The sequence below is a fragment of the Elephantulus edwardii genome, unplaced genomic scaffold (genome assembly GCF_000299155.1).
Source record: "Elephantulus edwardii isolate Elephantulus edwardi_28Jun2011 unplaced genomic scaffold, EleEdw1.0 scaffold00037, whole genome shotgun sequence".
NCBI lineage: Eukaryota > Metazoa > Chordata > Mammalia > Macroscelidea > Macroscelididae > Elephantulus > Elephantulus edwardii.
The window spans coordinates 15,968,265-15,993,059 of NW_006399787.1; the positions used below are offsets into that span (position 1 = coordinate 15,968,265).

General features: G+C 37.9%; 1 protein-coding gene across 2 annotated transcripts in view; it reads right to left on the reverse strand.

The window, feature by feature from the left end:
* PCNX (pecanex homolog (Drosophila)) overlaps positions 1-24,795 on the reverse strand; it is a 223,353-nt gene that overhangs the window by 152,211 nt on the left and 46,347 nt on the right. For both annotated transcript variants that reach the window (XM_006884726.1, XM_006884725.1), the window contains exons 2-3: positions 17,906-18,114; positions 10,875-10,980 (exon numbers count right to left, since the gene is read on the reverse strand). In XM_006884726.1, coding sequence (XP_006884788.1) covers positions 10,875-10,980; positions 17,906-18,114 — 315 coding nt within the window. The remainder of the gene's footprint in view (positions 1-10,874; positions 10,981-17,905; positions 18,115-24,795) is intronic.

Genomic DNA, 24,795 nt, shown 5'->3' on the forward strand with positions numbered 1-24,795 from the left:
CCAATAAGAAAAGAAAACTAATCCATATTTTAAGATAAAATCCCAACCTGTTCAAAGGGCCTCAAAAGACAGGCTGTGTAGTCTGCTTCCAAAAGCCAATAACAACTTTGGAAACTCCTTGAAACAGCTCTAATCTGCATACATAGGGTCACCAAGAGTTAAGAATCAACTACACAGGAACCAACAGGAGTAAAAGAATTAAATGAAGGCTTTTCATGGAATATTTAGTTTTCCCTTTAGTGACTGAATTTAACTTGAGTTGCTGTTGTTATGTACATAGAGTTGCTTGTGACTTTTAATGACCTCATGCACAACAGCTCTGAACGATGCTCTATCCTGAGTCAATCTCACTGTCTCCAACACACCCAAACCCATTACCCCAGTTACTGTATCAATCCATCTCTTCAAGAGTCTTCGTCTCATGTGCTGTCCCTCCACTCTTCAAAGCATGATGTCCCTCTCCAAAGACTGGTCCCTCCTGGCCATGTGCCTGAAGTATGTGAGAAGGAGCTTCAAAATCCTTGCCTCCAAGGAGCAGCTATACTTGGACCAAGAGGCAGTCGTCAGAACAGAGCAAGGAAACACTGCATGGTTCAAAATTGGGAAGGGAGTACACCAGGGATGTGTTCTGTCTCCATACCTTTTCAACTTGTATGCAAAACAGATTATCTGGGATGCTGGGCTCTATGAGGAGAAATGTGGGGTCAAGATTGGTGGAAGATCTATTAACAATCTGTATCATGCAGATGACACAACCCTGCTTGCTGAAACTGAGGAGGACCTGAAGCGCTTGCTGCAGAGGATCAAGGACTGCAGCCTCCAATATGGATTGAGGCTCAATGTCAAGAAAACAAAGATTCTCACCACTGGGCCAATTGGCAGCATCAGGATGGGGGGGTAAAGAGATTGAGATTGTTCATAGCTTCAGTTTGCTTGGCTCCACAGTCAACAGTCTAGGCACCAGCAGCCAGGAAATTAGAAGACATATATTGCCATGGGAAAGTCTGCTGTTAGTGACCTCTCCAAAGTACTTAAGAGCAATGGTGTCTCTTTGGAGACTAAGGTGCGTCTGATACAGGCCATGGTCTTTGCTATCACTTGTTATGCATCAGAGAGTTGGACAATGACTAAGGAGAATAGAAGGCTTTGAGCTGTGGTGCTGGAGAAGAGTATTGAGGGTACCATGGATTGCTAGGAAAACAAACAGATTCATCCTGGAAAGGGTTAAACCAGGCTGCTTCTTGGAGGCAAGGATTCTAAGGCTCCGTCTAACATACTTTGGACATGTTGCAAGGAGGGACAGGTCCTTGGAGAGGGACATCATGCTTGGTAGGGTGGAGGGACGGCGCAGAAGGGGAAGGCCCCCTATGAGGTGGACTGATTCAGTGACTGGGGTAATTGGGATCGGTGTGTCGGAGACGGTGCGATTGGCACAGGACAGAGCAGAGTTTAGGGATGTTGTACACAGGGTCGCTATGAGTCGCAAGCGACTCGATGGCACATAACAACAATAACAACAACAGGGTAAAACTGTTTGCTCTTTTCACAGTCCCTGGTATGTTCAATACTCTTCTCCAGCACCAAAACACAAAGGCATAGACTCTTCTTCATCATCCTTAGTCATTATCCAGCTCTCTGATGCACAGCAAGTAATTATGAAGACAATGGCCCAGATCAACACACCTTAGTCTTCAGACTGACACTGTTGTTATTCCACACTCTGGAGAGATCCCTGAAAGCACAATTTCCTAATGCAGTTCATCTTTTTATTTCCTGACTGTTGGTGCCAAAAGTGTTATTTGTAGAACTGAGCAAGCTGAAATTGTTAACAACCTCAATCTCTTCTCCAACTATCAAGATGCTCCCAATTGGCCCAGTGGTTGAGAATCTTTGGTTTTTAGATGTTGAGATTCAATCCATATTGAAGTCTACAGTCCTTGACCTTCTAGAGCAAATGCTTCAGTTCCTCCTCAGTTTTGGCAAACAAGGTTGTGTTATTTGCTAACGCAGGTTTTTATCGTGAATATCGAACATTAAATTGTTAAAACCTAGATTAATACTGATTTAGAAGGGCCATGAGGAAATTTTTCAAAATCTACAATCTAGATTGTACTGGTGTATGTGTATATGTTTGTCTGTGTGTGTATAAATATTAAGTTCTATATTGATTATTTGTGCACTATACATTTTTGCTTTGAATTAGCAATAAAAACTAGCCAGAAATGGGTGAGGAAAGCCAAAAAGCATTTCATATTTGCTAGAGAAGTTATAAAAATGATTATTTAGAAACGCATTTTAGTTTAACGATAATTTCTTTCCAAAACCTCCTAAAAATGATTGTTAAAATGTGTTTCATTTATAGAGGTAAATTGAAAGTTAAGGTATACACTGTTTCTGTTGTTGGCAGGTTCCACTGTGTTGACTAGGGCTGGTTGTGACACTAGACCTGAATCTTGTCCTCAGTGCAATCACACCATCTCAGCTATACTCAAGGCTATAGCTACTGTTCAATTTACAGCTTTAATTAATACTGTCTAGGTAGCCTAGTGGCAAGAAGCTGTGCTGTAATCCTGAAGGTATGCAGTTCGAGGCCATCAGCTGCTCCACTGAAGGATGGGCAATCTCTTTCTTGTATGATTAACTGCCTCTGAAAACACGCTGGAGGGGTTGCTACAGGTCGGTTCCAACTGAACAGTACACCAACAAGGGAGAAATAGGCCAAATAACTTTTTTCTGGGAAATTGGCCAAACTCAGTAAAAACAGAGATATTCTTATTGCTGTTGTTATGTGCCATCAAGTTGCTTGCGACTCATAGCAACCCTATGTACAACAGCTCTGAAACCTGCTCTATCCTGTGGCAAGCATATTGTCTCTGACACACCAACCCTCATTACCCCAGTCACTGAATCACTCCATCTCATCAAAGGTCTTCCTATCTTGAACTATCCCTTCTCCCTCTCCACAGACTAATCCCTCCTTGCAACATGTCCAAAGTATGTCAGATGAAGCTTCAGAATCCTTGCCAAGGAACAACCTGATTTCACCTTCTTATAATATTCACAAAAATTCTGTTATTATGTGAATCTCTGTTTGAAGCATTCATATAAGAACTGGATTTGGGGAAAAAAAAGGGGGAAGCTCTGGTGGCCTAGTGGTAAGGAGCTGCAACTACAATCCCAGGGGCGCACAGTTCAAATCCACCAGATGCTCTGCCGGGGAAGGAGGGACAATCTCCTCCTGTACCAATCAGATCTGATTTGATGGTACACTCACACAAAAATAATAAAAAATAAAAAAAAAAAGAACTGGAATTGGTGGAGATCATTTCATTCTACGCACTCATCTGAGAAAGGAAATTTAAATCTAACTTATATAAGAACTTAACTGAACTTCCAACTCAATTCATTGCAGACAGGTTGAAACTGCCTTAAATCCACCCTGCCCTGGATTTTCTGAGTCTATAAAGCTCGTGGGAGGGGCCTGCCTATCTTGCTCCCTAAGAACATCTGGTGGACATGAACTGCCCATCCACAAGGGCAACTCCCTACCAACAGGCCACCAGAGCTCCATCCCTAGAACGTTAGGTGATGCAAATGGTTTGGACTGGGTTTAAACTGGTGGCATAGTAAAAAGCTGCAGTGCCAACCCAAAGGGGAGCTCTGGTGGCCTAGAGGCAAGAAGGTGCATTGCAATCCCCAGGGCACGCAGTTGGAGGCCACTATCTGCTCTGCAGGAGAAGGATGGGCAAAAATCTCCTCCAGTGTGATTAAAGGCCTCTGAAAACCTGCCAGTGGGTCTGCTGTGGGTCGGTTCCGACTCTATGGGACACAACAACAACATAATATTTGTGTACTATACATTTGGAAGCAGGAGTGGCATCTATTTCCTAAACAACATGCCACTGGAAATTCTATGAACCCTGATAAATGACGATAGTTATAGAAAGGCTTCAGCCCTTTTGTTCACAGGGTCACTATGAGTTGTGCTTGGCTCGATGGCAAACAACATCATACACTTTTGTTTTGAATTAGTAATAAAAACTACTGTGATTAGCTAGAAAGGAAAAAAGCCAAAAAACACCTCATACTTGTTCGACAAGCTATAGAACTGACATATGTTACTTTTATACTATAATAAACACAAAACCACGCAGAGAGAAATTAAAAGATGAACAAGCAAACAACAACAAAAAAAGAAAAGTACTGTTCCATGCACATTCTTGTGGGAATTTAAACTTGAAGAAATTTTTTTTTAATGCGGGCTTAGGGGTCATCATTTGATCATGACCTCAGCACTCCCTTTTCTCTAACAAGCTCTTCCATTGTGTTCAGCTATGAGGGATACAACTTTTCATCTATAAGAAGCAGACCCAGGCCTCTGTTCTAGAGGCAGGCATATGACCCAGTTTTGGTCAAAGACTGTACGCGCAGCCTACTGGAAAACAAGAAGAAATGACGTTTCCATGTCTGAGAAGATGACCCGGAGGACCTGCCTGCCTTAAACTTTTGTGTGTTTTTTTACTGCTCACCATCATGATTGAAGGAGCTGTCTAATTCTAAAGAAAAAGGCAAGGTAACTGTGGAAGTGCCAAGCCAGGGCTATTACAGCATCAAAGTGCTTTATAAATATCACAGCAACACCTCCAGACTTAGGGGAGAAACACAAGCTACCATGATTCGTTGACTATTCTACTACTTGCTAAGTATTTTGAACTGGCACAATGAATGATGGCATTTTATTCCTCATGCTTCTTTGTGTTGTTTTTCCCCTCAATCCCTCAAAAAATTAACCATGAGTGAGCATGAGAATAAGGGTTTACATGTAAAACAAGAGGACAATGAGTAAATGAACTGTCACTCACAGCCGTCAACGCAGAGCCGACTCATAGCTGACCCTCTAACAGGTATTCTGAGGCTTTAAGTTGCGCAGGAAAAAGATGCCCATCTTTTTCTCATGGAGCTACCACATTGAGTTAGCAGAGCAATGCTCTCTGGACTAGGCTACCAGACCTCCCCACGTTAACGATGTTGTTGTTGCTGTATACCACCAAGGTGGAACCGACTCATAGCTGACCCTCCAGTGGGTTTTCAGAGGCAAAAGAAAAAAATCACACAGGAGGAGACCACTCATCTTTCTCCCTTAGAATACCTGGTAAATGTGAACCTATGCCTTTAAGTTGGCCGTACAATTCCTTACCACTGAGCCACCAGAATTCCCGTATTAACTACACATTAACTGCAGCACATCCAAATAAAAGAGCATAATACCCACTCCAAGTATCATAACTTATTTGACTGGATGACTAGAACATGGATCAAAACAAAGCCTGAATGAAGGTGAAATGCCACAACTGACTTGGGAATACTGTTAAAAAAAAAAAGGTATCCAAAAGGCTTAAGAGAAAGCAGCATGTTAGAAGGGATTTATCAAGGCAGACCCTCCTCAGGAGGACATATCTTTTACCACAATAGTGAGGAATAGATGTGAAGGGAGCCCCAGCATCCTTAAAGAGCACTGGGACTGCGCTTCTCTGTAGGCCACATATTAGACTGGAAAATGCCAACAATAAACAAACTGAAGAATCTAAATACAGCGAGTGACTAGATCCCAGGGTGGCAGGGGCCCGAAGAACCTAATCACCAGACACAGAGCAAGCACAGTTTCTGTGCTGGACAGCAGAGTCAAAGCAGGCTATGTTGTTGGCTTAATTAACCAGGATGTCCCCAGAAGTGACACAGAAAGGAAGTCTTCTAAATATTTATCTGTATAAATGGAAGAATTCTAGATTAAGTGAACAGAAGTCTAACTTAAATAGCATGCTGGTTCTTCTCCCAATTCTCAAACTTGAGGCAGATGATGGACCCACATTCCCTTCCATGATAGGTTAGATCTTCTTATGAAAGAACCCTATTACAACTGTCAAAAATGTGTAATTCATTACATCTTTTTTCTCCTAGCCTTCACCAAAGGGATCTATGGCCTTACCAGGGTGACCATTCACCAAGAGAAGGAAGTAATTAGACGTGTGTGGGATTACTAAACACTGGCTCAGAACTGGCACTGCAAACAGAAGACCTAGGAACCATCATTCAGGGTAATAAAGTATAGAGACCAGTGGAGTTTTAGCTCAAATCTGGCTTAGAGTGAGTCCAGTGGTCTCCAAACTCATGCTGCTTTCTTCAGTTCCAGAATGTGTATGTGGCACAGACTTACTCATCAACAACTAGCAGAATTCCCACCTGAACATGACATTTGCTCCATTACTTTCAGTGACATTAATACGTGTCAATATGTTCATGATGTGTCTATTAAGAGAATCAAGTTCCAAAATCTATGCACACTACACACCCATTTTGTTGTAAAAAGGAAATTTTTAAAGGCTTGATGATTTTGTTCTCTTTGGTAAAAAGTAAACACAGTTAGACAAGAGGAAATCAATGAAAAAAAAATGTGTCCTAGAGATGAGACAAAATTTTTTATGTAAGGGGTTGACATAAACAAAAAGAGCCTCATGTCTTTTCTCTTTGACAAGTGCTGAAGTATAGGAAGGATTGTGGCAGTCAGAGGAGAAATACATTCCATGTCTAATGACAAAACATAGCCGGCGATGGCACCTTCCTGCATGAAGACTTGCCTCTCTGTCTAGCTGAAAATTATTTTTTCTCTTCTGAAACCATTAACCCAGTTCTCTGTACCATTCCTATATTAATCTGTATGGTAACTCTGTATCTTGTATTAGTATTAATATTCCATGGTAACCTTAATTGTATCTGTTAACATTTATGTCACATAAACTACAAGACTGTAATCTCTATGGTGATAGCATCCACCCCACATCATGGACCAAGTCAAGCACTCAGAATACTGCTGCTGTTTAAAAGTTGAAGTAAAGCAACTGACAAAAGTGAGAGAAATATAAAGGCAAAAAAAGGAAATGAAAGGTAAAAGAAGAAAGAAGGATAGAGGTGGCTAGAACAAAGAGAATAATAATAATTATAATAATGATTAACACACAGGCACTGTGTTCAAGGAGTTCAGTACCTACTGCAGAAGTATTGACATAAAAATAATTATGCTAATGCATGATTAAACCACGTAACTCAGGAACCAACCATGTACCTTTATTAGTAATAATTAGATATCAAAGTCTGACTTCTTCACTTCAGCATCTCTAAAGAGTAACAATAATGACAACAATCATTTGTCATCAACAGTAAAAAAACTAAAACACAACTAAATTCAAGCGGCACAAATGCCTCCACTATTTGCACATTTTTAAGAGCTACTATTTTAGGGAAAATAAAAATAAATAAGGTATACCTTACGTGTGCACACATGTGAATTACAGTCAAGGGAGGACCCCATCCAAAACGAGTAGGATGAGCTCCAATGGACACAATGTCAAGGGTGGTCTCCAATGGTGGGCGGCCACTGTTGTGCTCTTTTACATAGGCCAATGAAAATATTTTTAAAATGTGTGCCTCTCCAAAAGTTAGGGGCTGGGGGAATCAGTCTTTCTTAGGTCATTTCCTCTATTTATTCTACTCTCCTTACATTTATCCTACCTTCCCTACATTTCTCAGTGAGGAGGGAGGTCAATGATATTAAAAAATGTATAACCATACTGAAGCATTAAGTCACTTTGTCATCTAAAACGGAAACTGAGAAACACAGAGTAGAGAGAGGGAAATAAAGAAGAGTAATACTTTGTTCAAACTGGCATTGTGAACGCTAAAAATGGGATGGGGGGCATACTGTTAAATTAATCCACAGTGTTTTAGACGGTTTGGTGTTGGGGTTTTTTGGAGGGAGGAACCACCAAACTAGAAATCACACCTCATTCCATCTGCTTGTTAGGGAAAGAATGTTAAGTCAAAGGCCCTATTTATTCTGCAATTAATTATAACTGTTACCAAAAATTGAAAATTCTTTTGAAGTTTAAATACTACATACAAGGCAACTCAAGGAGAGGCAAATCTATATCTAAAAGCATTCTGGCTGCACCTTCTCCAAACATATCTGTTTGGTCTTTTGACAGTGCATTGGATATTCAGCACTATTCTCCAACATCACAGTTCAAAGGCATCAATTCTTTTGTAAATTTTACTCAATGCCCAGCTTTCAAATGCATAGCAAGGGACTGAAAAGACCATGGCCTAAATCAGGCGCACCTTAGTCCTCAAACTGACATTTCTCCTCAATAATTTGGAGAGGTCTCTGACTACAGACTTTGCTAGTGTAATACATCTCCTGATTTCCTGACTGTTGGTATCAAGTGTAATGATTGTCAATCCAATTAAGATGAAGTCGCTGACAGTTTCAATCTCTTCTCCATCTACAATGATGTGGCCTATAAAGCCAATGGTGAGAATTTTTGTTTTCTTGACATTGAGATGCAACTGATAGTGAAGACTATAGTTTTTGGTCTTTGTAGTCTTTGATAAATGTAATTCACAATCATTGTTGTTGTCATGAGCTACTGAGTCACCTGCGACTCATAGTGCCCTTATGTACAACAGTCCTGAAACCTACTCTATCTTGTGCCAACCTTATTGTCTCTGACAGACCTACAATTATTACACTAGTCACTGAATCAAGGGTCTTCCTCTCTTGTGCTTTCCCTCCACCCTTCCAAGCATTATGTGCCTCTCTAAGGTCTGGTACCTCCTTGCAACATGTCCAAAATATGTCAGACAAGGCTTGAGAATCCTTGCCTCCATGGAGCAGCCTACTTTCACCCTTTCCAGGATGAACCCATCTGTTCTTCTGGCAGTCCATGGTATATTCAATACTCTTCTCCACACTAAAACTCAAAGGCATTCATTCTCTATCACCCCTAGTCATTGTCCACTTTCTGATACCTAACAAGCAATTTCAAAGCGTATGGCCTGGATCAGGTGCACCTTAGTCTCTAGAGTGATGTTGCTGCTCTTCAGTACTAGGGAGTGGTCTCTGAGAGCCAACTTTTCCAATGCAATTCGTCTTTTAATTTCCTGGCTGTTGGTACCAAGAGTGTTGATTATGGAGCCAAGCAAACCAAAGCTGTTAACAATCTCAGTCTCTTTACCATCTATCATGATGTTGCCAATAGGCCCAGTGGTGAGAATCTTTGTTTTCTTGATTTTGAGCTTCAATCCATACTACGACTGCAGTCCTTGACTTTCTGCAGCAAGTGCTTCAGGTCCTCCTCAGCTTCAGCAAGCAGGGTTATGTCATCTGCATTAATGCAGGTTGTTAATGAGTTTTCTTCCAATCATGATGTCACATTTCTCCTCACAGAGCCCAGCCTCCTGGATGATCTTTTCTGCATATAGATTGAAAAGGTATGGAGATAGGACACATCCCTAGCGTACACCCTTCCCTATTTTGAACTATGCAGCATTTCCATGCTCTGTTCTGAGGACTTCTTCCTGGTCTAAGTATAGGTTTCATATAAGCAATCATTGGTCAATCATTAAATCATTAACTGAAAAGGTAGTATACTAAGCAGTGGCAAAAAAAAAAAAAATCTACTCTGTGGACATAAAACTACTAGATATCCTCAATAAATATAAACCAGTGCTCCATCTGCAAGAGAAAAGAGCAAAAAAATTCCTGAAAATCTTGAGGCATGACAGGCCATCAGATCAGAGTTAGAGTTAGTGCTTAAAACAAAGATGACAATGTCTCTCTCAGGCACAGAAAGGAAGAAGAAAGGGAAAAGTGGTTTCAATCTGTAAGTAATACAGTATAGTACAGGAAGACTGGACTGAAAACCCAGACGTGAGGGTTAATTTATAACCCAATAGAAATTACTTTCTTCTTTTATGGAAACATGCAGTGTGAGTGAATTCATCAGCTGCTCTGTGGGAGAAGGACAAGTAATCTCCCGTATAATTTACAGACTCTGAAAACTCACTTGGAGGGTCAGCTATGAGTCAGTTCCAACTTGACAGCACACAATAATAACAAAACCTAGTGTGAGCAAATGAGAAGACCTCTAAGATCCTCACAGAGTTTATTTCTATCACATGCTTATAGAATTTTATTTTGAATAATAAAATTGCAAAAAAGGGAAGCAGGGATAACTGGAGCTTTCACTGGTGTGGGAGGTGTCTGAAAAAGAGTCCATGAGAAGACTTCAATAAAGGAGTTAATTTTAAATGAGTAAGAGAATTGTAGCAGTATATGCCCTGAAAAGGGAGAATGAAAGAGTATAAGCAGGCAACAACTGCCAAGTTCAGAGATAATAGTTTCAGAACTACTATTTTAAGTCAAAAGAATAAGTTTCACAGCAGAAAGACATTGTTGTTGTTATATGCTGTCGAGTCACCTGTGACCCATAGAAACCCCTATGTACTGCAGCTCTGAACCCTGCCCTGTCCGAAGCCAGTCTCACTGACTCCAACAAACCAATCCTCATTGCCCCAGTTACTGTATCAATCTATCTCCTCTGGGGTCTTCCTTTTCTGCACTGTCTGCCCACCCTTCTGAGTATGATGTCCTTCTCCAAGGACCAATCCCTCTTGGCCACATGCCCAAAATAAGTGAGGTGGAGCTTCAAAATCCTAGCCTCTATGTAGAGACTTGGTTTCACCCTCTCCAAGATAGATCTATTTGTTTTCTTTGAAGTTCTTGGTATGTTCAAGACTCTTCTCCAACCACAACTCGAAGGCATCTATTATTCTTCTGTTATCCTTAGTCATTGTCTAACTCTTTGAAGCTTAACAAGTAACTGAGAAGACTATGGCCTGGATTAAGCACACCTTTGTATCTAAACCTGATATTATTGCTCTTCAGCACTCTGGAGATGTCCATGATTTTCCCAATACATGAGAATCCCTTGGACATTACCAGGAGAGGAAAGGCAAAATCGATTAGGAAGGGTTCTTACCTGGTTGCTCGGATCTAGACCAGCATAAGAATTTCTTGAACTGCAACCAACTGGGGGTGTGGCTTCTCGAATGAACTCAGACATCTCAATTCCTCCACCAGGATCGCTGTCGGGGGAGGGGAGTGTGAGGAACAAAATAAACAATAATCATTCAGATACTAAGGATGTTCTCACTTATTATTCTTTTTTAAAGATACTGTAATTTTTCTCTAAAACGGAAAAGTTATATTAGATTTTGAAGAGCGTAGAAGATTTTTTTACAAAAATAAAAAATGCCCAATCTCCATTTTTCAGTCTGATAATGTGAACTAATTCATAATCATGACACTACCTGGAATATAAAGACTCTCTTACCCCAAACTGTGCTCACACAATCCAAATTAGAAGCTGGTCTTAATTATACTTAAAGCATAATGTACATTTATTTATGTGCCATAACACAATTCTAGCAGAGAAAGAAATTTACTGACTATGAATACAAAAAAATGATCAGATACTGCTCTGCCAGAACAGTCGGACTGAGCTGCACGCTACCTAAATTCTTCTTCTGGTAAACCATTTCATCCCAGCCTCTCATATGATTTTTCCCTGTCATAGGGATTAGGGCACACACAACCCAACAGAGGCCAGGAGTGTTTCACTGCTGAGAAAGGGAAGTTACCTATATTTCTGTTGGTTAGTGCTGACGAGATATTAGGGCTAGACCTGCGTCAGCCCTCTTACAAGTACTAAAGGACAATCTGCCTAAAAAAAAACACAATGAACTATGAAAAAAGAGCAGAGCCTGGATGAAAGAAATGATCAAGGCATTAAGTGAAAGAAAAGCTACAGGTTTCCACTTTCCAAAATATCCTTTACACACAGACTTTTTAGCCATAAATCTCTCAAACTGGTTTAAGTTGGGTATGCTGACAGCTGCAATCAAAAGAAATGAGCAAAACAGAATTTGTTAGTAAGTATACCTTTCTAGTATAACTAAAGGAGTTTGAGTTCCAGTTTGTTTTTTATTGTTTATGGTGTCATAGCTAGAATTTTCCTATTTGTATAATGAGTTCTTTATTCTCGGGCCATTACTTTTGGTGAGCTAACTTAACTTCAATAAGTAAAATTAGCTTTCCAACTTGCTATCTACTTATTAAAACAATATATTAGATCTCAGATACAAGTCTGATGGCTACATCAGAATATAAATGCTCATGTATGAGATAAATGGAGTATTCCTTCTTAACTAAGCATTAATTACTTAGTTGTAGCTCCTACAAGCAATTCAGGTCAGAAATTTTGAGATTTTTTTTTTATTTTAAAAAACTTGAGAGGTTGTGAAAACCAGCAATATTATCATCCTATATACTGGACTGTATTCTCAAAATCAGATTCTGTTAAGATTTAGTAATTAAATATATAACAACACAAAAAAGGACAGAGATTCATCATCTTGCATGGATTTTTGTTGCTTGTGGTGGTGATGGCTGTTGTTGTTAGGTGCCATCAAGTCAAGGACAACTCACAGCAACCCTATGAACAAAAGACCCAAACCCTGTTCTATCCTGTGTCACCCTCACCCTTTCTGACACACAGAAGCCCACTGCAGCAGTCACCATGTCAATCCATCAGGTTGACGTTTTCCCCTCCTTCAAATGACCCTCTACGCTTCCCAGCATCATGTCTTTCTCCAAGAAATCGCCCCTCCTAGCAACATGCACAAAATACGTGAGGCAAAGCTTCATTATTCTTGCCTCCAAAGAGCATTTGGGCTGCCATGACATAACTTGTCTCCAGCATGGAGCAATTGGATTCTGGAGGGTAGGTTGTTTTTTATTTACTTGAAAGCTGAGTGCAAACTGCATGCATGCTTTTTATTTTGTTAACAATCAAGTGTAAGCTGATTGGTGATGGTAATGTTTTAAATATATAACAGCATTATTAATATATAATTAACATATTTTAAAATGTATCCATTCAAGGTATATAATCCAATGATTTTTAGGATATTCACAAACATAGTCAAATATTACCACAATCAGGTGTGGAACATTTCCATCACTTCAAAAAGAAGCCCTCTATCCTTTAGCTCTTACTCCCCTGTCCTCCCAAGCATCCAGTCCTAAACAACCACAAACATAATTTGGTCTCTCCAGCTTTGTTGGTTCTGAGTACTTCCTATCTATAAATGGAATAAAATAAAACAGGGTCTTTTATGATTGGCTTTTTTCTTCTGAAAGTTTCATGCTTTCAAAGTTCATCATGCTGTAACATGCATCACTACTTCACTTCTTTTTATGAGTAATATTCCACATGTTTTGTTTAACCATTCATCAACCGATGGCTAATTGTGCTTAGTATTATATGTCACTTTTGGCAGCAAAATCAAATTATTAGAATCCAGGTGTACAGCATTATTATTAATAAATTAGAACAAATATTTACTGAATGCTTATTAAATTCCAGTCATAAAGAAAGGGGCTCTATTGTATTTTCTTATTCATTCTTCTCCAAAATAAATGACTAAAAATAAAAAAGAATAAAAATTGACCTACGGTCTCAAAGCAATGAGTATAATAAATCAAGTCACTGGTATTATCTATTAGATAACAAAGGCCATGAAATAAGTTCCACATATTATAAAAAAGAAAAGTGCTTCTATTAAAGTATTAAATAAGGCTCACAAATTATATAATAATCTATGGATTTCATGTGGGAAGGGAAGCTGAAATAATACTCAGCACTTTGTAGTGTTACTATTGTTTTCATTCTTTATTGTTACATTCCAAAGCGCACACTATTGTATACTGTAGATTCAGAAGGAACCATAGTTGACCCTCTGGCGGGTTTTCAGAGGCAGTTAATCACGTGGGGGAAGACTGCCCATCCATCTCCCACAGAAGAGCTGGTGGCCTCGAACTGCATGCCTTTGGGACTGCAGTGCAGCTTCTTGCCACTAGGCCACCAGAGCGCACTAAGTGTACATTACTCATAATTTTTAAAAAAGTAAGATAATTATTTAAGATACTATTTGAACACCAGGTCTGTGTAAATTCCCAAACCCACATTCTTTTTAACAATTCATAGTCTTTCAACAAATAATAAAGTCTTCTTTCCACTTCAAAAATTAAAAGCCATTATCTAGCTCGGTTTTCTCAATCTGAGCACTCCTGACATTTTGCATTATATAAATCTTTATTGAGGCCTGTCCTGTGTATTGCAGAATGTCTATCAGCATCCCTGACCTATATCCACTAGATGCGAGTAGCCATCTCCCCAACTGGAACAACCAAAAACATCTCCAAACATTGCTAAATGTTCCCTGGAAGGCAAAGTCATCCTCAGTTGAGAACCAGTGATCTAGAATCAATGGTCAACAGTCACCATCAAGAGTGGAACAAAGAAAGGATTAAAGAAACAAAAGAGATGGACTAAAATGGATGGTTTCTTTTATTGAAAAAATCCTTCAGCAAAATATTTTTACCTCTCCTCCACAAATTCAAAAGTATAACTTTTAGGCAAGCGGTCATAAATATAGCTAAACATGTAAAATGGCTGAGTAAGAGTTATTTTTATAGCAAAGACTTGCAGGTTTCAGCAATTGAGATTTCAGCACATACCTGGAAAGTACAGTGGTTTACAATTCTCACAGAAGCAAAGTGGTCTACTGCAGTAAGCTATACACCAAATTCAGGGGACCTCTACCTTTATGCCTTAATTTCCCCATCTGTTAAAAAAAAAATACCAGTACAGGGAAAGGCAGAAAAGCAGCAGGGGTCTAATCTGAACTACAGAGGAGATGTCATGAACGAATTTGTTAATTATTAGCAACATTAACTGCTCAGGCTTTCTTAAGAAACTTCCCAGCACCACTGTAATACTAAATTTACAGATATAACCTACATTATAATGAGGTTCGCAATAGGATACGTAGATAACTACAAACTATAATCAGAATAAATGATCTTCGAAAATTTACCTATTACTCACCTGCATATATTTTATATTAATCTTCAATTTATAATATTCTGGGTATTACTGCCATGAGCAAAAAGAAAGTGGCCAACTTCCAAAATACTTTTATTCAAATCTTATAATCCAATCTGCTAATTTCCTTTACAGAAGCATTATAAACGTAGTACAAACATTAATGACTTTGACTCTTCTTCTAAAAATGTGAGCTAAAGAAGGGGGGGGAAAAAACCAACCAAAAAACCCCAGCCACCTTTTTAAACTGCTGCCCCACAGCTTCAGTGGCGTGACTGCTATCAATCATTACTCTGTAAAAATGAAGGGTTTTAATTCACCACGCTAGGGACAGTGTTTAATGTTTTCTTGTTCATGTCTTTTTGTCAAAACAGAAGGCGAAATTCAGAAACAGGAGGCCAGAGGAGAGGAGACGCCATAAGAAAAACCCTTCAATAAAAAGTACATTTATCATGAAACTTAAAATCATCTTCCATTTAGAAATAAGACAAGAATGTTCATCAATATTATTTCAATTTAAACATGTACCGGAAGTCATAGCCAATGAAAAAGTAAAATGAAAAATTTAAGAAATAGAAAGGAACAAAAAAATAAATTAAAAAATTTAAATAAAGAAAAACGAAATAGAAAGGAACAATAAGAAACTATGGGGGGGGAGAATCAAGAAATACAAAGTATTATCATTAATGAAAGAGTTTAACAAGGCTGTTAAATACAAAGCAAACTGCCACATTTAATGGAGAAATAGAGAAACTGAAATTATAAAAACATCCTGATGGTAGTAAAACTGCATCTTGATAAATCTATTAACAGCCATGAAGGTTATTAATAATAAAACTTTACTGAAAGACCTTCTTTCCATGAAAGATTCATTAAAGAAGTTCAAAATCACCAAGGTATCACTCCTATCCAGAGAGATCTACAAAAACAATAACACTCCAACAAACATCTGTGTTTTTTCCAATGTATTTGAATTTTGTAAATAAACTAGTATTTAAAAAAATCATACGTTTTTCTCAGATCTTGCCTGTTGTGTACTGTGGAGTCAGAACCAACTCATGGCTCAACCTCCAGAGGGTTTTCAGAGGCAGTAAACTGCATGGGAGGAGACTGCCTATCTTTCTTCAGCACAGCATCTGGTAGACTTAAACCATGTACTTTTGTGTTGGCAGCTCAATTCCTTACCACTAAGTCAATAGAGCTCCCTCAGATGCTGCCTAGCAGGCTCTAAAGTTCTTATCAGGAGCAAAGGACTACTAGTAACAAAGTATCTCTTAAAACAATAAATATATTAACAAAATAGGAGGCCCCACCAGATATCAGAGTTATCTTATAAAGGTATAGTAATGCAGTACGAACATAAGCATAAAGTAGATTAATGGTACAGCAAGCCAAGAGACATAACTTACCACATATGGGAATTTAATTTATGCTAGAGAACAGTGCAAATCACCAGAGAAAAGAAAGTATGTTTAACAGGTATTGTTATATCATATTAAAAAAGAAAGTCTGATCATTTTACCTGAAATTGCAGGTTAAAAAACCTTCCAAGTAGATTTGAAATGTAAAAAGAAAAACTACAAAACTTCAATAAATCATTTGGGAAAATATCCTTCTGATCTTTCTATAAGGGTCATGAAACTAGTTCCATTAAAGAAGACAGGGAAATGTTAATCACTAAAAAACTTAATTCGTTATACTGAGCTTAAGAATATATGGTATCACCAGAAACCTTAAGAAAATTAATGACAAGCCACAACTGTGAGAAGATAACATACATACACAATCAAGTTGTATCATGAATATAAAGAATTCAATAAGAAAAAGGCAATTGCAAGAAAATTCTTAATCATAAGAATCTTAATCTTAAAATTCTAAACCATAAGAATCTTATTCTTAATTAAAAAAGGCAATTCCAAAGAAAAATGAAACAAGACATAAAGAAGCACTTGAAAGAACAGAAAATTTAAATGGACCATAAATATATGATAAGATGTTCAATCTCATTAGTAATAAGAAATGTTAAACTGAAAGTCCAACAACATACACCTTACACTTACATAATCAGCAAATATTTAAATATCAAAGAATATAAAATACTAATGAGAATATGGAATAATAAGGACTTTAATACTCTACTAGTGAATGTGAACTAGTATAATAATTTAACAAAGGACATCAAGGTCAATCAGCACAGCGCAGTCCAAAAAAACAATGTTCTGTATCCTACTTTGGTGAGTAACGAGTAAGCTTTTAAGAGCTTTCACGCATCCACCTAAGATGCAACTATTGGTCTCCCCCATTTGGAGCAAAGATGAATGAAGAAAATCAGACATGAACTTCATTCAGTCTTCAGGACCCTGAGACTGAATTAATTCAGTCAAGGGATCACAAAAGAAGGTCCCTGAGAGAGGGGGAGAAAAATGTGGAACAAAACTCAAAATTATGAAACAGACTAACAGACTGGTGGAGCTCGGACTGTGGCCCACGGTCACTCTTCAAGCTTGGGACTGAAATCCCTCCTATGATTCAACAACAACAACAACAACAACCATGAAAAAGAAAATCTGAATGCCTTATAAGCGAAATAAACACATATGCACCAGAAGACATATACAACAATCCTTTATGAGAGAAAAAAACCCGGAAATAATTTGAAGGATTATCAACAGAGAATGAACAAACAATGGTCTTTTCCTACAGTGGGAGACTACACAGTAGTGCACACGAATGAATAAAGCTACTAGCATCTCACCTGATGAGTGGAGTCACTAAAATACAACATTCTGAACTAAAGAGTTTTAGACTCTTTAGAAAATTTTATAAAGCAGATAAAATAATATATATTTAAGAATAAGGCCAAGAGTGTTGCTTTAATTTCCAAATATGACAGCTTTGTTTGGGTCTAAGATTATAGTCCTTTACTTCTCATTTTATCTACTACAGTAAAGCCCAACTCAGCCTTAAAGCTATATACATAGAACAGGTACCATCCAGCATTCACTTTATTGCACTTTAATCATAGTCTACATCAATGCACTAAGTGAAACGGGTTTCCTTACCTCGGTCCATTGCTGTCTTTCCTCCTGGTTGAACAGCTGCCTTGTTCGGCTTTGGCTCTTGGATCTGTGAACTCATTTGCACCCCTATCAACAACTTCTCCAGCATCAAGTGCTCTGTGTAGTCGGTAGTTGACCATCTTCAGAACAATGAAAACAGCAGCTATCACAGGACAATAAACTGCTACTATAATCATGGAAGACGGAAGGGCCTTGAAGAGAAAGGAAATGGGCATTTTTAAACACTCTATTTAGTTACAGAAACCTATAAATATTACACACACATTCACACACAAGACACCAATCTTGTAACACAATCTATTAGCACTAAATTACAGAGTTTAAATCCTCACTGACTATCTGATATCACAGCCAATAACTATACATGACGATTGCACACTTGAAATATGGTTAGTCTGAACTGGGATGGCGGTAAGAATAATGTAACACTGGATTTCACAGACTCAATATTATATATTATGCACACACACAACACACACTCTTGGCACCAGCAGCCAGGAAATTAAAAGACGTATTGCAATGTGAAAGTCTGCTGTTAGGGACCTCTCTAAAGTACTCAAGAGCAATGGTGTGTCTCTGGAGACTAAGGTGCGTCTGGTACAGGCCATGGTATTTACAATCACTTGTTATGCGTCAGAGAGCTGGACAATGACCAGGGAGGATAGAAGGAGAATTGATGCTTTTGAGCTTTGGTGTTGGAGAAGAGTGCTGAGGGTACCATGGACTGCTAAGAAACAAACAGATTCATCCTGGAGAGGGTTAAACCAGGCTGCTCCTTGGAGGCAAGGATTCTGAGGCTTCGTCTAACATACTTTGGTCATGTTGTAAGGAGGGATCGGTCTTTGGAGAGGGACATCATGCTTGGGAAGGTGGAGGGCAGGCGCAGGAGGGGAAGGCCCTCTGGGAGATGGATTGATTCGGTGACTGGGGTAATTGGGGTGAGTATGTCAGAGACAGTGAGATTGGCACCGTACAGAGCAGAGTTTAGAGCTGTTGTACATAGGGTCGCTATGAGTCGCAAGCGACTCGATAGCACATAATAACAACAATATATATATATATATATATATATATATATATATATAGATATAGATATATATACATATATACACACACACCAATGATTCTTTTAAAAATTATTAAAATTTTACCTCTTTCTTTTATTGTTATGTAGCTACCAGGAAGTTTTAAAATCACATGTGGCTCATATTTTATTTCCATTGGGCAGCACTGATATTTGGTCCGTGCCAACAGCTTATAAGGCAATTGGAGAGCTAAGGTATCACATCGCACAATAAGGGAACAAACAATTCAGGGTTGTGAGTTAAAGACATATAATCCTTGTTTATACCAGAGTAGCTTTGTAAGGACATACACATTCTCTGTGTTCCAGAGAGCTGAAAGTTAAAACTGTCATGATAATAACTGTGGAAAAGCAGGCTTCTGGTTATGAAGATATGAGAGACACACAAAAACCCAAGTGAGTTTTGTTTCTAAATTGTCAAAAATCAGAGCCTGCCAGATAAAATGAATACAAGCAGCAAACATACTCAATTGCAATAATCCCGTGAAGCCGAACTGGACGTGGGGATTGCCCATACATCATATTTGAGAATTAAGAGATGTGAAACTTACAATTGCAAAGAGTTGGAAACAACCCAAGTGCTCATCATCAAACAAATGGATAGAGAAGCTGTGGTGTATATTCACACAGAAGAATACATTGAAAAACAAGGAAATCATGAAATATTATACAAAATGGATGACTCTTGAGGACATTATGCGGAGCGAAATATCTCAGCCACAAAAGGACAAATACTGCATAGTGCTACTACGATAAAGCAGGTCTGATATCGAGGTTGGAGGGAACCTTAGAAAAGAGGAGCTAAATAATTTATACTGCATTGAAAGAGATGAGGGAAAGAACTGTTTAAAAGGAATATAGGATTAGGTATTCTTTTTATGACAAGATTCCTGAAAAACAAACTGGGGGGGAGGGGTGGGCAGGGAGGAAAATATGCAACAATGAATGAATGGGGAAAAATTAAATGGAAAGAATATGCTATTATGTATATACTGCATTAAAAAATCACTAATAATTAAAAAAAAGAAACCACCTGGAATAGGTAAAGATTTTTTTATAAAAAATAAAAATATTTTAAAAAAAATATTTTTTAAGGGAGCTCTGGTGGCCCTGTGGCAAGATGCTGCACTGCAATCCCAGAGGTACACTGTTCAAATCCACCAGATGCTCTGCTGGAGAAGGAGGAGGCAATCTCCTCCTGTACCAGTCAGATCTGATTTGACGGTACACGTAAAAATAATACAATAAAAAAAATTAAAATTAAAAAAAACCCTGAAAATAAAAAAAATTTTTAACATTTTTTTTAAAAAAGAGATCTGAAACTTAATACAAGAATGGTGGACTCTAGTAAGACCACCATTCTTGGTAGACAGGGCCTACAAATCCTTGCCAGGGGCTATAAGACAAGGTTCAGCTTATCTCTACTTGATATGAGAAAGTCTCCTCACATGTCTGAAAGCTCTTGCTCTCACATTTTCATAAAACTTAACATCAAGTCAAGCACAAATAAAACCCCACATTCATTTGGAAAAGTTATTTCAAATATTCAAATGGTCATTCTATGTCTTTGAGATCTTTCAGCCAGAGAGATTTCAAAATCAGACCTTTTTTTTACAATAAATAAAAACTCTTATACTTAAGAATGGGAAGGTCTGATTTTGAATTGAGCAGAAAAAGCAAATTAAGGCCCTATCTCAATTTTACATTGGATTTGGGCATAATGGGTATATAATTTCTATTTTTAAAACATGGATTAAGGAATTCTGCATATTAAAGCATCTAAAATATTTAATTCAGGATTCCAAATCAAAATGTAACTGAACAACTGGTTCAGGTCCATGGTGTTAAGATATTAAAACAGCATGCCATCCAAAATATCACAATTGGAAATGTTAAGGATTTAGGAGGATTTGCCAGACAATTTAAGTACTTTAAAAAAAACCTGAATATTTACAAATATATTTTGGTTTAACTATACTTAAAAAAAAAAAACAAACCCACTCCTAAAAATGAATGTTAAAATGTGATATATTTGTAAAGAGTGGAATTGAAAGTTAAAGTATACATTGTTTCTGCTGTTGTAAGGTTTCCAGTCTGACAGGACTGGTTGTGACACTATGATAGACTTGACCTTTGCCCTACCAAGGGCCATCCTTACCATCTCTACTATACTCAAGGGCAATCCTATAGTTTCATTTCTAGCTTTAATTAATACTATCAACTGCACTACTAGTATATCTTAATACTGGGAAATATCCTGAATAAATTTCTCTGGGCAAAATGGCCATACTCAATAAACATACACAGATATTCTTACAGTATTCACAAAGATTCTGTTACGATGTCATACTGAATTCTAGATGAAGCGTTCATATAAGAACTGGAATTGTTGGAGATCATTTCATTCATTCAACACACTCATTTGAGACAGGAGACTAAAATCTAACTTGTGTAAGGACTTACCTAGAACCTTCAACTCAACTCATTGCTGCCAGCTGAAATTGATTCAAAGCCAGCCTGCACTGGATTTTCTGAGTCTATAAATCTTGTGGGAGGAGACTGCCCATCTTGCTCCCTTAGAGCATCTGGTGGATTTGCACTACCCACCCTGGAGTAGCACTGCAATTCCCTATGAAAACATCACCAGAGCTCCATCCCTAGAACCTTACGTGATTCAAATGGTTTGGACTGGACTAACCTGGTGGCAAAGTGGGTAAGAAGTTGCAGTGCCAACCCAAAGGCAGACAGTTTAAATCTATCAGCAGCTGTTCGACCGAAGAAAGATAGGCAAGCTCCTGCTATGTGACTTACATCCTCTGAAAACTGGCTGAAGGGTCAGATATGAGTGGGTGCTGACTCCATGGCAACCAACAACCACCACCACCTTCTGAAGGGATCAGAGGTTCAAGACCACTGTGCAACACCTTAGAAGAAAGATAAGCTGTTTCTCTAACTGTAGTCAAGAAAACCATATGGGGCACTTCTATTCTGTACCAGATGGGGGCGTCTTGAGTCAAAATTTACTTGAGAGCAAAAGGTTGGGTTTTTTTTTTTAATTCAAGACCACCTATCTATGTTATAAAACTAAACTTCATTTCTTCATGACAAGTTCACTGTTCCATTCCTAAATGTAAAACGACAATGAAAAATAGTTTGCCTGCAATTTCACTGTGATCCATATTAAGAGAAAAATGATGGATTCTATTAATTAAGCAGATAGAAAAGAAACAGCTCCAACATTACGAAAAGCAGATGTAAGTTCAACAGACATACTAATGGATCCTCTAAATAAAGAAAGATGATAAAGAACAGAATTTGCTGTTACAAAGAATCAAATAAAAGATTATGAAAGCCGGAAACTGATAAAGATACACACTCCCTCAAATACCACACTACCAAGAATTGTGGATAACTGATTATCCCAGAAATGAAAATAACGGATTTCTATACCAGGTACAGAACTTGTTTTTAAAGTAACACTGAGAGACTGGAAAAAAAAATTAAAAATTACATAGTCATTTCATACTGGAAAGTACTTCTGATTTATAATATTTGTGTTTTCTACTCGTATATTTTATATGATAGAGTTTAAATTCTTAAGCCATCATAGTGACTACACCTGCATGTCTAGGAGAGCATACAGTTGTGCTATAACCTTCAATTTACCCAAAGAGAGTAAGAATAATAGACATACACATTAAGCGGCTTTTGTGACTCAGCTTAACTTGTTCTCAACTTGTATTACACTTTCTTAGGCTCTCAGCTGATCCTGTCCTTGTTGTCATTTATTGTTAGATGCCCTCAAGTCAACTATGACTCACAGTGACTTTATGAAGAACATATCTGAACCTGCCCTATCCTGAATTATCATGCACCACTTATAAACACCCCTTGTAACTGTGACACAGTAATATTATAAGAAAATTTTAAATTTAAATTTTACAGTAGTCTGTTTAAAAAAATCAAAGTTTCAGTCGTCTTCTAAAAAATCAAACACTAAAAAACTAGAAACTAGTTAAGTCATCTAGTCTTTTATTTTACAGATTTTTAGATATATTATCCAATTAGACACAGCAATGCTGTATTTTTAAAAAATTTTCAAGCATATTCAAAATGTAATAAAAGTTGGTTTGGTTTTTCCCCCCTTAAGAAAAATATTTAGAAAACTTGTTCTTAATCTGTTAAAATAATATTCGTATTCTTCAATCCAATTCTAAAATAAGGCTGCAGTTTTAATTTTTCTAACAAGTCCTGATATATGTACTGCAAAAAAAAAATCTTAAAGTATTAGTATTTCTTAAAGGATACTTTTCCTCTTAAGTTAAAACATCCTACTGAAGATGTCATCTTGGAATTAATGCTAATGCAATTAAGCACATTAATTCCCTGATTATAAAAGCCAATTTATATGCTCATACAAACCTGTCTATAAGTACAAATTGTTAATACATAGAGCTGGTCTTGCTTTTCCCCAAGACAGCATCAACAGCGTACAGCAGATGATGCAGGCGGTATAGCATGAGATGTAACACTGACGGGAAAACAAGGCGCTCGTAAGGCAGTCATTGTGGTGGAGCTGGAATCATCAAACCTGATTCTCCAGAGGATTTTTTTCAGGAGCTATAAACTGCATGAGAAGAGCCTGCTCAGCACCATTCCTTAGAGTTCACTATCATTCCTATGATGGGTCTGAAACACCAGAGAGGAACCATCCAGTTCCAGCAACCCAGTTCCATAGAAATTATGATAAAAAGCTGCAGAAACATCAGGGGCTTCAAATCACTCTTCTTAAACATCTTTCTCGCTCCCTCTCTCACTGCCTTCCAGTCAGAACCCACTCATAGCCGACATTCCAAAAGGCTGTGGCAATGCTAAAAGGTATGCCACCTGTATTTCAAATACCAGTAGGGTCACCCACGGTGGACTAATTTCTGCAGAGCTTCCAGATTAAGAAAGACTAAGAAGGAAGACTACTATGAAGGAAGGCTTCTGAAATAGTAGGCCTTCAAAAACTCCAAGAGAGAAACACTATTAGATACAATAATCAAGGTAAAGCCCTCAGATCAGAAGGCACTTTTCAAAAGTGAGGAGAAAAAGCTGCAAACATTAATAATTTAACATGGAATGCACAAGGTATGAATCTAGGAATACTGGAAGTTCTCGAAATGAAATGCAATGCATGAAGATCAACATCCCAAGCATTAGCAAGTTGACATAAGCCATTCCTGGTGTCTCTGAATCAGACAATCTTACGATCTACTATACCAAAAATGAAAAACTGAGGATGAATGGTGTTACAGTCATAGCAAAAAAACTATTTAAAGATCTATCCTGAAGGTCAGTGTGCTGTGAGTGATAGGATACTATCCATACATGTACAAGGACTATGTTAACACAACTACTATTCAAATATATGCACAACAGCTAAAGATGAGGGCACCTGAGGATTCCTACCAGCTTTTGCAGTCTGAAGCTGACAGAACATGCAATCAAGATTCATTATGGTGACTCATATGATTCATAACTGGTGACTGGAATGCAAAAGTTGAAAACAAAGAAGGACTCATAGTCAGAAATTACAGACTTGGTGACAAAAAGAAAACTGGAGATCAAATGATGGAATTTTGTATAATCAATGATGTAGTCACTGCAAACAGGTCTTTTAAAAAAAAATACACACAAACAAAACACACAACACAAGCAGTGACTACACACATGGACCTTACCTAGTGGGCTACACAACAGACTCACTACATCTGTGGAAAGAACTGTTAGAGAAGTTCAATAT